The following is a 14,881-nucleotide window of genomic DNA, read 5'->3' as shown; positions in this document are numbered from 1 at the left end:
AGCCCAACAACAGGTGGTTGGAATTTAAAAGGCTGATTTTCCCGCTTCGGGGCAGTGACGAGTACATTATGTAGTCCAGTGGTTGTCAAGACACCCTAGGCACAACCTTAAGCAATGGCCCTGAACGATGGTTTAATGTCAACATTGTGACAACGCTGTAACAACTTCACCACACAACGTAGTTATAGCAACCTTTTGGCCATGTTGTTAAAACGTTGTTAGAAGGTTGGCTACGTTGTGCCAACGTTCTGTGTTTGCTGGGAGCTAGCTGCCCTGCTGGAGTTATGTAGTATGCCGGTGGAGTGGCGACATATAATACATAATAGCCTACATGGTTTTATTTTAAAAAATGAACTTTACACACAACCTTATCAGAGCTAATGATAATGACCTGTATTGTTATATATTTATGTAGTCTTGATTTGGGTGTGTACAGTGGTTTTACATTTAAAAGGGTTGTAAATCTAGTTCAAGTAAATTTTAGCACGCCATAGTCAACTTTTATCAGGTAATTTCACAACAACAAAAATGTGGCTAGTAAAAATGCTGTGTGGCTAGTAACTTTGGAAAACCACTAGCCACATTGGCTAGTGAGCAAAAAAGTTAATGTCAAGCCCTGCTGATATGGCTAGGAACTATACTCTCATTCCTGCGTAATAATCAAGAAACTTTGCTGCCGTACCATGAGTCCAGCGGGCGTAATGATATGACGCAGCGCCTGAAAATAGGTCTAATAGGTTAGACAAACTTAGTCCCGGCAGAGAATGTCTAATATGGCGAGAAGTTTCACTCTCACTACACTTCCGGCTTCTGAACTGGTTGCAGTTCCACTCCGATTCCATATGAGGGCGCTCACAGGACGAGTGCAGAATGAATGGAGGTCAATGGCGGTATACCCCTCAAAATCCACTTTTCTCAGGATATAATTTTTTATCTAGTAATTTGAATGTTGTATTCGAAAGGAGATGCAAAGAAATTACACATTGCTGGGTGTTAGATTTTTTAGAGTCACTTATTTGCTTTAAAAAAGTCTTTCAAAATGTCAATGACGTCAGAATGCTGACGTCATTAGCAGAATGCTAGCGTGTTATGGGCAACAACAACTCAACCTGTAAGAAATCAAAACGACATAAGTACTCGTTCATTCAACTTTCAACCTAAAACCCATGTTGAACTTGCAAAATCTACAATCACATCTGAGATTTCTCAACGGCAATCGGGTGTAAGAGACAAATTTAGCCGTCTAGCCCCATTGACTCCCATTGATTCTGCACTCATGGCGAGCACCCCCAGTGGAACTCTGGTGGTACTACAACCAAAATTCGGTACAATAGGGCTTAATAGGGAGTGGACAGGCTCTCCGTAGACGGGCTCTGGTCCCGGTCACGATGGAAGTTACAGAGCTGGGGACTATTTTCAGGCACTGCGTCATATCATTACGCCCGCTGGACTCATGGTACGGCAGCAAAGTTTCTTGATTATTACGCAGGAATGAAGAGTATAGTTCCTAGCCATATCAGCCTAGAAAATCGCAACTTTTCATTTTCAGTCGATCTTAGTACACGATGTAACTACAGAAGAGTCAAGTTTTAAATAGGAAAAATATTGAAACTCTTTGGTCATTTTTTTGAGAGAGATGCTAATGGTCTTGTCCGGTTCAATTCATTATCCAAAGCTATGCTAAAAGTGGTACCGCCAGACCCGGAGTTTGGCTGAATGGATTTGAAAACGGTAAAACTAAAATGTTTAACTCTGGGGGAGTTGCAAAATGAGACTATTTCCAAAAAGTCTTATTTTCTGTGCATTCAATCAAAACGCTTTCAGTGTAACTGTAGTTCAGCAGACTATTACTATCTGTTTCCCTTAATGGGATATTATACTAGATTAATGTAGTGACAAACAATGAAGAATATGATTTAGATCTCTCCAGGTTTCTCTGAACACTCACCTGAACTGAATCATCTGTTTCAGCACAGATTTTATTCATCTGCTCCTCATCCTCTCTTTCATAATCCTCTCTCCCCTCTCTGTGTACACCTGGTAAAAACATTTATCATGGTTGATCTATTTTAGTGGAAGGCATAAGCTATAATGCACATTTACAGCATTTAGCTTCACAGATACATTTGGTTTATGGTCAAATATTAAATATTTCATATACATATATAGAAAAATATTACCCACTCTTAACTGCTTGGTTCCTTGTACTTTGCTGAAAGACACATTTGATTATAATTAACAACTGATTAAATGATAAAATTGGCAATAAAGGAAAAAAATTATATATAAAGTACAAGTCATTTATAAATATGCATGTATTTCTATTCAATCACTTAATAAATGTTTTTCTTTAGCTGATATTTGATAAATGATACTCATACCTTAGTGACGACTTTGATCACGTCACTGTCTATGGTGTAGTTGAGTTTCCCCACCGCTGCACATTTGATCTCATACTCAGTTCCTGGTCTCAGATCAGTCAGAGTAACTGTGTGTTGATCATTCAGCACAGGTTCAGATCTCCAGACTGTGTCCTGCTTCGGTTTGTACAGTAATCTGAGCTCCTCTGTAGCAGGACATGATGGAGGAACCATCAGAATCACAGTGTCACCTTTGACCTCTTTAGTGATTGGACAGGCTGGTTGTGATGGAGGAGTAAAGCAAACAGCTTCATCACATCCATGTTTATAAAGGAGAATGCAAGAGCCAGGATTATTCTTTGTTTCCTTTGAGAAGACTATAAATTTAGTCGATTGACTGCCATGTGATGTCATTAGCTCCTTAAACATTATTAAATGTTCTCTCATTTTCTCCCTGATGGTTCCAGTGAGCCACGTCAAAGCATGAGGAGACATTTCTGGATTCTTCCTCACTGTTTGAGTTTTCAGGTAATTTTCTTGTTCAGAAAGCAGCTTGTCTGTCTGCTCAAGAGAACTAAACATGTAGCAAACCACATTCTCCACCTTAATATCTGACAAAACTGTGTCTAAGCTAATTTTCACTTCAGCTCCACAGTCCAATAATTGTTGAAGAAACTCCCCAACTGTATTTAATTCTTTCTCTTTCTCTCTAATCCACTCCATTAAGTCATGTGTGTTAAATGGAGACTCCTCGTGAGCTTGTAGAAGATTGGTCAAAGCACAAGTTTCTTCTTCACAGGCTTGAACGGACCGGATCAGCGAATTAATTGTCTTATCAAAATCTTGTCTGTAGATTTGGCAGTATTGCCTCATATCTTCAATCTTTTTGTGACATGAACTGAATGTGGTTATCCTGGTGTCTTGCAAAAGTTCACTGCACTTGTTTTCGGTAAAACTCAGATTTTCAATGACAGACTCTGTTGCCATGATAAGCTTCTTCTCTATGACCCTTAGATGGATGACATCACTGTCTACGGTGTAGTTGAGTTTCCCCACCGCTGCACACTTGATGTCATACTCAGTTTCTTCTCTCAGATCAGTCAGAGTAACTGTGTCTTCATCCTTCAGCACAGGTTCAGATCTCCAGACTGTGTCCTGCTTCGGTTTATACAGTAATCTGAGCTCCACTGTAGCAGGACATGATGGAGGAACCTTTAAAATCACAGTGTTTTCTTTGACCTCTTCAGTGACTGGACAGGCTGGTTTGGATGGAGGAATAAAGCAAATAGCTTCATTACATCCATTTTCATACAGGAGAATGCAAGAACCTGGATTATTCTCCATTTCATTTGAGGAAACAATAAACTTGGCTGGTTCACGGTCTTTTGAATCAATCAAATTCTTAAAAATATTTAAGTTGCTCCTCATGATCTGTTGGATCTCAGTAGTGAGCCAAGACTTTTGCATTGAATCAGGGCTTTTCTCATCAGTTCCTCCTTGTGTTGAAGGACTCAGATATGCCTTTTGTTTATGGAGCACATCTGAGCAGTTCAGTGATGTGAATGTGTAGCTGACCAGATTTCCAACTTCCAGATCCATCAAGATGGCATCTAGGTTGACTTCTACCTGTGCACCAGCATCCTTCAGCTGTCTGAGGATTGTGTTAATGATATTAGACTCTTTCTCTCTAACTTTCAGCCATTCTGCAAGGTCATGTCCTCTGAATGGAGATTCATCATGTTTTTGTACAAGATCATCCAGTGCAGTTTCCTTCATCACATTTCCACGGATGTTTGGCAGCAGAGAGCCAAGCGTCTTCACGAGTCTCAACTTGTACTTGTAGCAGTTTTGCTTCATGTGCAGAATTTTATCATTAAATGCAGCAAAAGTCAGAGCAGCCGAGTCTTTCAGAAGGTCACTGCATTTCATCTCTGTTGTATTTAAACTCTCAATCACTGATTCAATCTCCACGACTAGGTCCATGCTGATGTCTTTATGAAGTTTTGAAGCTCTTGAGTGAAGTTTGTCCAGAGGATAAAGCCAAACTCTCAGTGGAACCGCCAGCTCTTGGTTTTCTTTCAGAAGTTTTGGAAGATCAGCAAAAACCTTCAAAGCATCTTCAAAAGAGGTCGGGTTAGACGGTAGCTGGAAGTCGCCATAAAATGTACAAGTGAATTTTTTTACTGCAGTTTTCTGATTGTGATTTACACTTAGATCAACATTTGCATCTACTGAAACGATGCCTTGTAGTTTCTCAAGAGCCACTTTTACTTCTCCTTTTACTGTTTTTTTGTCCTCATCTGAGGAAACCTCTCTATCAAAAACAAAGCAGGCATCTGCTCCATACAGCACTGCTGTCACCACGTGTGTAGCTGTATCATCATCCTCAGCATTATTTCCAGAAGGCAAATGATTCATGGTCAGTTCTTCAAACCTGCTGGTTGAATGATAATGTAGCGTCAGTCTCTGCTGTTTGAAAGACGTCTTGGTGTCTTTGAGATACTTTGCTGCTCCACTAACATGGATGAGATCACTTAAAAGACTCAGTTTGAGTCCACTGTCAATATTTAGTATTTTAGACTTGTCCTGAATGGAGTCTGAAGCTGTAACATTGAACCTTGTATTAATTTGAGAATGAGCGGAACTATTCTGCTGCAGCTGCTCTTTACTCCAAAGTCTGACCCCTGCAACAGGAAAAATGTGTTTTAACTCAACAGTCAATTTATTAGAAATTACATTTTGTTTAAAAATTATAGAGAGACACATTCTGAAGGTGGTTAATGAAGGTGCAGCTGAAGGTGGTTGCCCTATCTGTTTTTAGGGTATTTGACTAGAATATACAATATAAAGACCTTTTCAGCAAAACTACAAACAGTTTCATGGTTATTTCTAGCCTATGTTGAGTAAAACTATGGCATCAGAAAGAACAAAGAAAGTGTCTTGAGGATCAAATATTGTAGACTCTGTATAGAAAGAAGGCCCAAATCAAGAGAGATGCAACACAGGAACTTTCTTGACAGACACTTAAGACAAAAGCAGTGGGCCACCAAGTCCTGACCCTGACTCCAACCAGCAGGGAGAGGTCAAAGGGATGAGAGAGACAGGCTGAGGACGTTTCTGGGAATCAGCCCCAAGCAGAAGACAGTTTGAAGGGCTCAATGGGTGGCATAGGTAGGACCAGGCAGGAGGCAGTGACAGGGACAGACCACCCTAATAACCAGACAGGAAACAGGCCAATCATAAGTGGAGTACAGAGAGCTCAGGTACCGGGCAAAAGCCCAGGACAACCGGTGGAGAGAAACTCTGCCCCAAGAACCTCTGGCAGGGCAGGACTGGAAAGAGCACTAGAACACACAAGGCATACAGCACAACAGGACAGTAATAAGACAAGGCACCACAAGTCCAGAAAAAAGACACAAGACAGCAAGATGAAGCACAGCACAGTAAATGATTAAAGCAATAACTAGAAAAACTGGTGAGAAGAAATAACTAAAACAAATATCTAAAGTAGAACACTAGACCAGAAGATTAAAGTAAACAGCTAAAACAGACAACTAGAGAAAATAACTAGACTAGAAAACTATAGTAAATAACTGTAGAAAAGAAGCTAGAAAAAGTAACGCTAGTTACATAGGTAACGTCTCTGTTACGTATGTAACCCTTGTTCCCTAAAGGAGGGAATGGAGACGTCACATTGGAACATTCTGATGAATTGGGATCTTGCCTGAGAGCCTAGTTGTTACTTGTAAACTAAACAAGCCAATGCACATTTGCATGCGAGATTTGCATAATTTTTTGGAACATCACAACAGAACATACCGACGAATTCCATTTCTGCAAACTTATTGAAGACCTGAGGTGACAAGAACAGCCCAAAGGGGAGGACTTTTTACTGATATGCCCACCCTTCGAACACAAGGGGTAGGAACAGTCTGTGTCGAGGGAGAATCGAGACATGAAAGTACACGTCCTTCAGGTCGATTGCTGCAAACCAATCTCGGGGACGGATGCACATTGACATAGCATTTTGAACACTCGCAGGGCCAAGATTGGCCGTAACCCACAGCCTTTCTTGGGTACAATGAAGAAGCGGCTGTATCTTCACATATTTTATTTTTTTATTTTACCTTTATTTTACCAGGAAGTCTCAACATATCAGCTGGAGGGAGCGGCTCTATTGCGTCCTTTGCCAGTAGGACTGCGATCTCCACCCGTAAGATAGGAGGACCCTTGTCCTGCACAGAGGTGAATTGAATGCCCCTTAACTTGGGGGGACGGCGGGTAAACTGAATTGCATAGGCAAGTCTGATAATCCGAATGAGCCAGCGAGATGGGCTGGGGAGTGCTAGCTAGGCCCCCAGAGACCGTACAAGCATACAACCAAACACTTACCCCCAGTGGGGCAGCGAGGTGGAACGCAAGGACCCGACTCGGATGGCATAACGGCCCGAAGTGGGGTCTGAGTGTGTGTTGCAACACTTATCGGGTTCCATGGTTGGGCAGAGGGTGCGTGAGGAGGCTTCCTCATGTCCTCAAAACACACGCAGCTGCCCAGTGGCGACAGAAGAGGGGGCTGAGGATGGCAAGGCATTGCACACATGCAAACACGCCCTCTTGGGACCCAGAGATAGAGGAAACTACTCTTCATTGAAAATTTGTGAAAGAACAAATCTGAACAAAAGATTCTCCACATGGTCCTCCTCCGGGGGAAGAGCAGCTCCTTTCATCTCTGGGTTGCCTGTCTAAGGGGTGGTGTTTCACCAACCGCTTGGAGGATTAGCGGGGGCTCGATGTCATGGCTGAGCAGGCCGCTTCCGGAATTCAGAGAACCACTGTTACCTATGTAATTAGCATTCTGTTTCATTCCTCCCGGCCACCAGAGGCAGTGCTTAAGCATTAGTGAATGACTCCTACCAACATAGTCATGAACAATGCCACTGACTTGCAAAATAGTCAAGGTTGCTCCTGAAGAACTGCTGAACTGACAGCATAAGGGTTGGCAATGTTGTAGAAGCAGGCAAGAGTACAGGGAGAAGCCCAATATGCGCTGTACAAAAATCCACCATAGAAACTCCTCTAAAATCAGCCTAAGATTTAGACACAGCCCTAGTGGAATGACAAGAGATACCTCGTGGCAGAGGCTTTTGGTTTTTCTTGTATGCCATAGTGATCAGACCTACAATCTTTGACACTCTTTGCTTTGATATTGTGGCCCCTTACTAGACACCAAGAGGTGATACCTTGACTGATCTGATTGATATGCATACTGTAAAGCATCCAAATTAATCAACTGATTTGCAATTTGAGGAAGCAGAAGTTTGGGAAGAAAAGGTTGATTTGGTCGAAGCACAACACCAGAAACGTCCGGAAAACAACGCAGGCATAACTCACTAACAGACGCATGTAACTCGCTTAAAAGCTTTGCAAAAGTGATGGTAAAAAAAAGCAAAAAAAAGCAGTTTTTAAAGATACCTACTTAAAGTCAGCTGTCTTGCAAACAATCAACAAAACAAAGTCGCGTACAAAGGCCTTAACTGTCTCACACCCTTTTAAAACTACAAGAGTATGAGAACCAAGAGAAGAACCATTAATTGATACATAATACACAGAAATGGCCACAACAAATTGCAAAGAAGTCATTCCAATTCAAGTAATTGAATTACTTGTCAAGTCAAGTAAAGTCAAGTAATTGATTGCACTGGAATCAGGCAATTCTTTGCCTCATTCTTCGCAAGACCCAGCTTCCGCCCATGCTCCAAAAGAAACCTGGTATTGTGGACATCTTGCTGTCTTTTGGAAGCAGACAGCAGCCAGTCATCCAAACAAGGCAGGATTTGCATCGTTCTGAACCATAGCAGATAAAGAGCTGTAGTCATGCACCCTGTGAAGACATGAGGGGCCAGAGACAGTCTGAAAGGTAGGACCTTGAATTGGTGGACTTCTTCCTTGAAACTGAATCTAAGAAACTGGGAAACCATCCAAGGAGGACCATCTTAAGAACCATCCCAGAAGGACAGAGTTAGTCCTGACTAAACCAAATCAATAATAGAACATCCAGCTGCTATGAAAAAAAAAACTCATGTACCTCATCAGGGGTACATCATCAAAATTATCTTGGATAAAAGAATCAGAAGCACTTGTGTTCTCCTACACATTGCATGATGTGTAGGAGAAGACGAACTAAAAGGCTCTTCCTCAATTCTCTTGAACCCTCTTTGTCGTGTTATAGTTACAGGCATGGCAGGCACCACAGGCTGAAGCAATTGAAGGAGACATTTAGCTCTGACATCTCTAAGGACAGCAACTGTCTTAGAAAGAGAGGTCTCCTACATATGCTCACCCTGTGAAGTTGCTTTCTTCTTTGATTCGGGGCACCAGCAGATGTTACAGCAGATTATGATAGCTTCTCTCAAATGCTGAATTCCCAAACAGGACAGACAGACAAATATCATGGCCACTGTCAGGGAGAAGCGTATTAGAACACAGCTTACATATCAATGGGAATCCGATAGCAATAGAATCGTGAGCCATGATCACTTCAGTAAAAGAGAAACCTTTGCTACAAGGTTATAATAAGTCGAGCAGTAACGAGAATATAACCACACCTTGACAATTGGTCATCGGATTGCACAGAGGAGCACAGTGTATCACACAATCTGCATATAAATAATAAAGATGCCAGGGAACCGTCAACATATCAATGTGATGAACACTAGCAACTGGATATCACAGGGAAGCACAAAATGTTACAGACAGATCATAAAATATGTCCAATAACAACAAAAACTCACCAAATGTTGACACAATTCAATACAGATCCAAATTTCTTAGAAGCGCACTGTCACAGCTAGTAGTAAACTGCACTTGAAAGCACAGAAATCGATTGAAGATCTCAGTCAAGGGAGAAAGCGAAATAGACTGAACGCTGAGCTAATGTAGCTATTACCCTCAAGGCTTAGCCTGCATTTCTATGTGACTCTGTTGGTATATTATCTTGACATATCTAGCTGGCTCTGTGATAATCCACTAGTGCTTAAACACTGCCTCTGGTGGTCAGGAGGTATGAAACAGAACTTGTGTACATGACTTGAGCCAAGACCAGAGCAAAAAGGCTATAGCATGAGGCACAAAGCCCTCAAGCACAAAATGTACATTGAAACATGAAACAAGGACAATTCAGACAAGGGTGCTAGAGCAGAACCCTGACATAGACTATGTACTGCTAGTGCAGGTCTGGTTAAGTCTCTTATATGTTGTTATTAGTTCTCAGATTTAATTTATATATTGATACCTGGTATTAATTCATCCTTTCTGCAGTCATACAGCATGCCAAGCTGGAAGGGTCTCCCAAGAGCTGCTGTTTCAGTCACATTCACTCCCACTGAATCCATACTAAAGACAAAACACAGAGCAGAAACAGATCAGCGAGGTAACAGTTACTGTATGTGAACTCCCACATATTAAAATATGTTGATATAAAAGTATAAAGTTCACTTTGCACCAAGTGTCTTCGATTTATAGTCTGAAGTTCGATTTATAGTATTTAGTTAAATGCCATTTAATGCAGCAATAACATCATTTAATAATATTCCGATATATTTATAATATTCTGATATCATCGCTGGAGAGAGATTGGGTTGTTTTCCACTATGTATAGAAATAAAAATAAAGTAAAAGATTAATGGTAATATTATAATAAGCATTAATCTGAATAATGCATTTTTGTTTAAATCTCTGTCTTTTTAAGCATTGGAGAATATAGAGTACTTCCTATTAGCTGTTATTGTGAGACTTAAAACTTTATTACTCCACCACTTTAATTTCTCTTTTATATTTTTCGACTAACGTTCTTTCTGGAGTTCACTGTTCCTGGTTTACCTGTAATTAAGACCTTGTCATGTTTATACTACATCATCATGTTTATAATTAATATCAGTTTGGTATTTTTCATACTATCTTAGCCTCTTTACAAATTCAATCTCTGTGACTGACCTCAGGCCTGCACACCAGAGCCATAGAGAGAAAGAGTTGCGACACTCTTTGATGTCGCCGCTATGGCTGTCACGTGGTTCATGGAAGCCCCAATAGTTCCAAAACATACGCTGGCTGTCATGCTCTTCTATGGGACAGACAGCAGCAATTGCATTATTGAATGGTAAATATAAAATAAAACACACACCCAAGTACTTTTTCAGCTGTTATTGCATTATTGCATTTTGTTAATGTCAATTTTGCATTTGGAGATAAGTTTTAGGCTATATTTTTGGAGGGAAAAGCTTAGTGTTCATGTTCGCATGGGTAGTAGCACTGGCTTTAGCGGCTCTAACTTAACTTTTCCATATCATTCATCTGATGATAGACGTCTCATGATATTTATTTTAGCACAACTGGGCTGTATTAGGCTATTGATTCCCGTGATTTTGTTTATAAATTTTGATTCAGCCATTAGCCTACCTTCGTGATCACGCAAAGAGGTCTGCCGTGGCGGTCCGTTCAGAAATCGCTTAAGCTAGCTCACTTCTTCTGATGAAAGTGGCCACCCCCAGGACCACAACGTGAAACATGATCATGTTAAGAGAATATTATTTTAAGATTAAGCCATACACATTATCAAAACTATAACAGATTAAAAACGAATGTAAGCATGGCTGATACAAAATTTTCAAATAAAATATTTTTTATTAAACAATGACAGACAACAAAAATGTGTGCTTGTGTGAGTGTGTGAACAAGAAAAACAAAAACCAGGGGCAGGTGATCCATGAAACAGACAGGACTGGTGATGGCCATAACACAGGGTGGCCGCGGGTCCTTAAAAAGTCTTAAAAAGTCTTAAATAAAGTTTTCCTAATAAAAGGCCTTAAAAAGTATTAAAATGTCTTAAATTCAGATTCGATAGGTCTTAAATATTTCTGGTCACGTTACCGCTAAAATTTCTCCAGTCAAATAACCAGTGAAGCATCGAATCGCGAGAATGATTCAGATTTTATTACATAAACATAATAAGGATAATGTAGGCTTTTTCTGGTAACGCTGTTTCGTTATTTCAAATGTTGGCGCGTTGCGCGTGGCAAGCGCGCTCATAATGTAAGAGACGCCGGCGCGACCACAATATTGCCCAACATCAAATGGCAAACGTAAAATGCAAGCGGAACGAAACTGCTCGTTATTGTGTGGTTGAAGGACCAGTGCAGCGCGAGCCGATCGTGATCATGCGACACTGTTACTACACAGCGCTAATAAGAGATGCAGTAAAGAAAGCATTTGAATTCGCCACAGAACTGACAGAAGTAATAACATCGCTGCGAGATCTAGTGAGTAGCATTCATATTTCTCCGTTATTAACGGATCAAACAGCGCTGACATGGAAACCTGGAAGAAACACTGTGCCATGAATGAACTATCAGTGTCCACAGATCAGCAACATTCACCATGGATTTACTGTAGTAACACTAACTGCAACCATGGACGTTTGGCAGGAATAGTAGGCTATAATGCCTTCAAGTAACGCGTTGACATTATGCATACAATTGCTGCCCTCAAATGTTAATCTGAACTAAACCTTTGTTTATACTACAATATGACATTTCATTTTTTCCAAGGAGCTGTTTTGTTTTATATGCTCCTAAGAAGAGTCAATTATAGCTCTAGAATTGCTCAAAGTAAAAAAAAATAATCATACTTTATTATGTTAGTTTTAATATAAAAAAGAATAGAAAATTTAAATCAAGGAAATTTCTCTGGCATTTATTTCTTTATGCTGTATCAAAAACGTACCGAACCGAACCATGACACAAGTGTATCGTATCGAACTGAACCGTGAATTTCGTGAACCGTTACACCCTTAATATATACGCATGTAATATAATGTGTATTTCCATCACAGGTTTGGTCTTAAATTTCATTCAAAGTGGCATTAAAAAGGTCTTAAAAAGTCTTAAATTTAACTTGTTCATATCTGTAGACACCCTGTAACAATCCTAGAGGTCCAGCATTGTTCTCACAAGCCGCTTCACTCAAGACAATAAAACATAATGAAAAGTTAGTATATCCCAAAAAAAATTAATTAAATAAAAGTTGCTATAAAGGTGGCAGCGATTCATTACCGAACTCTTAGCTGACGAAGTCGCGCTAGCTAACTAGCTAGCAGGCAGTGCTTGAAAATTGGTTGAAACAACCAACATAAAATATAAATAATTACGCTGTGCATGTACAAATGAAGACCAGTATAAGCATCGCAAAGGGCCTCTGAAACAATATAGACAGTTGACAATTCAAAAGAGGTCGATATTTCAGCAACTTAACTCTGGAACAACTCGACGCGCAGCAATGTAAGTGAATGGTGTCCAACGCCCAAATGACAGTGTTTGGAACTATTCCGATCTTCATATCCCGGAAGTAGGCGGTTAAAAGCACCGCCATTTTTTACAACGGAGGTCTATGGGAGTGTCGCAACTCTTTCTCTCTATGGCTCTGCTGCACACCAGGTAGAAGCATTAAAATATCATTTAACATATTTAGAAAAAAAAAACAGTTCCAGTGTGAGACATGAATCTACAGCAGCCATTCTTCATATATTTTATAACCCTTTCATGTTTATAACTGCGAAGCATTTATTTTTGTATGAAGCATCACTCACTTTTTCTGTTCCTCAAAGCTCCTCCTTTATTTTATCTTAAGGAGTTGGACTTGTCTTTTTTTTCATTAGACTCATAAAACGCTTAAAACCTTTTCTTAAACACTTTTAAATTAATTTAAAGTTATTTCCTTCTGTGCCGAGATGCGATTGTCTTTCACAAGCTGGTCAGATTCAAACTATCACTTTCAATTTCAGGTTAAACTCCTCCCACTCAAGAGGAAACTTACAGACCACAAAGAGTAACATCTGCTATAGAGGATGAGGAGTGACATTACAAATTCTTTGAAGAGAAGAATGTTAGTGTGCAGAGACACAGAGTACGCATACATAAAAAATGACAAGAATAGTGTGTGTGTGTGTTTTGAGGTGAAATAAAGTGATAAAGTGAGTAAATCATGTTTATAAATGTCACCATGTTTGTGTTGTGTGAACTGATGCCATTTAATATTGATTAGCATAAATATTCCTTTAATCTCAGATAGTAATTCTTGAAATTAATATGTGTAAATGAAGATAATAGTGTATAAATGTCTCACTGGAGAAGATGAACTTTAGGATTTATTTAATCCCATAAGTTTTAGGCTTAGACTGTGACATAGATGTATAGGTTTGAAAAGGTGTCTGTAGATTGTTGTTCATGATAAATATGTGTGTCTGTTTGTGGTTTCCCTACTGTGGTTCAGTCTGCAGCATTGCCGTATGACACATTATCAGTATGATTTCTTGGCTATTACCATCTACTGCAGCTTATACCAACAACGGAAATAAGCGCAGTTAGAATAGCAAAATATGTGGGAGAGCATTGCTTTGGTGTGACTATATTGTATTGTATTGCTCTCCATTGTGGTTTAACATTCTAGATGAAGTACAGGATGCCAAAGAGCACTTAAATACACTTTAAATGTGCTGTATATAACTTTTTCACTCTACTAAAGCATAAAAATACCATAATATATTTGCATATATTAAGGAAACATGCTAAGTTTACAGGTACGCATACAAGTTTCTCTGAAAACCTGCCAGTTATTTTACTTTGAAATGTGCTTTTCCAGATTGTTTGTTATTGTTTTGGTCTGTGATACAGCACTTTGGCAATTTTCATTATCCATTGTGCTCGTTCCTGTTGCGTGTGCTCAAACTGGCAACCCGTGTGAGCGCCGTCCAGTCTGAGGAGCAGGAGGCGGGAGAAACGACGATCTCCGATATTTTGAATTTGGGCTGCAATACCTATCTCAACCACTAATTGTCATTCTTACAGACTGCACCATTAAATATACGCTTGTATTTAAGTTTTGAAATTCAGAATTCACTAAGCATAGTGAATGAAAATAGTTCTAAAAAATTGTACTCAAGTAAAAGTATTGCTACTTAAGAAATAATTTACTTCAGTACAAGTAGAAGTACTGGAAAATACCTCAAGCCCTCATAAGAAATCTCTTACAGTTTTTCTCGATTGCTTAAACACATTTCTTGAAACTATGCCTCATATTCTCAAAACAGTAAACACAAATCCATAACGTCTCACCCAATTCCCCAAACATCCTATTTTCAGTTCAAAATGAAGCTCTACACTCAAAACCATTCACTCTTGCTGAAAAACCTAACTTTGCCCTCACACTGGACACACAAGCCCTCAAAATCACACACACTACAACATAGTCTAACACACTGGTGCAATAAATTCAAAACAAAATTTCCAAAACTGGTAAGTTATGTTACTTGTGGTTCCCCGCCTCACAAACCTTTTCACATGATGAACACCAAAGACACAACCAATGGATACATTGGCACATTTTTATTCATTCATGTACTACACAGTACAACACACACACACACACACACACACACAAAAAAAAAAAATATATATATATTTTTTACTCTC

At 39.6% G+C, this 14,881-nt stretch overlaps 1 protein-coding gene across 1 annotated transcript; it reads right to left on the bottom strand.

The window, feature by feature from the left end:
• Positions 1-2,375: 2,375 nt before the first annotated feature.
• On the bottom strand, positions 2,376-13,180 carry LOC308695472 (verrucotoxin subunit beta-like; the record flags this gene model as incomplete). Its single annotated transcript, XM_081373628.1, has 3 exons — positions 13,000-13,180; positions 9,652-9,752; positions 2,376-5,044 (listed from the first exon to the last, which is right to left on the bottom strand). Exons 2-3 carry the CDS (start codon positions 9,749-9,751, stop codon positions 2,376-2,378), a joined length of 2,769 nt encoding a protein of 922 aa, XP_081229754.1. The 5' UTR covers position 9,752; positions 13,000-13,180.
• Positions 13,181-14,881: the final 1,701 nt, after the last annotated feature.

The sequence above is a fragment of the Scardinius erythrophthalmus genome (assembly GCF_964197995.2).
Source record: "Scardinius erythrophthalmus genome assembly, chromosome: 1".
Taxonomy (NCBI): domain Eukaryota; kingdom Metazoa; phylum Chordata; class Actinopteri; order Cypriniformes; family Leuciscidae; genus Scardinius; species Scardinius erythrophthalmus.
This window is presented reverse-complemented; position numbering and strand designations above follow the sequence as displayed.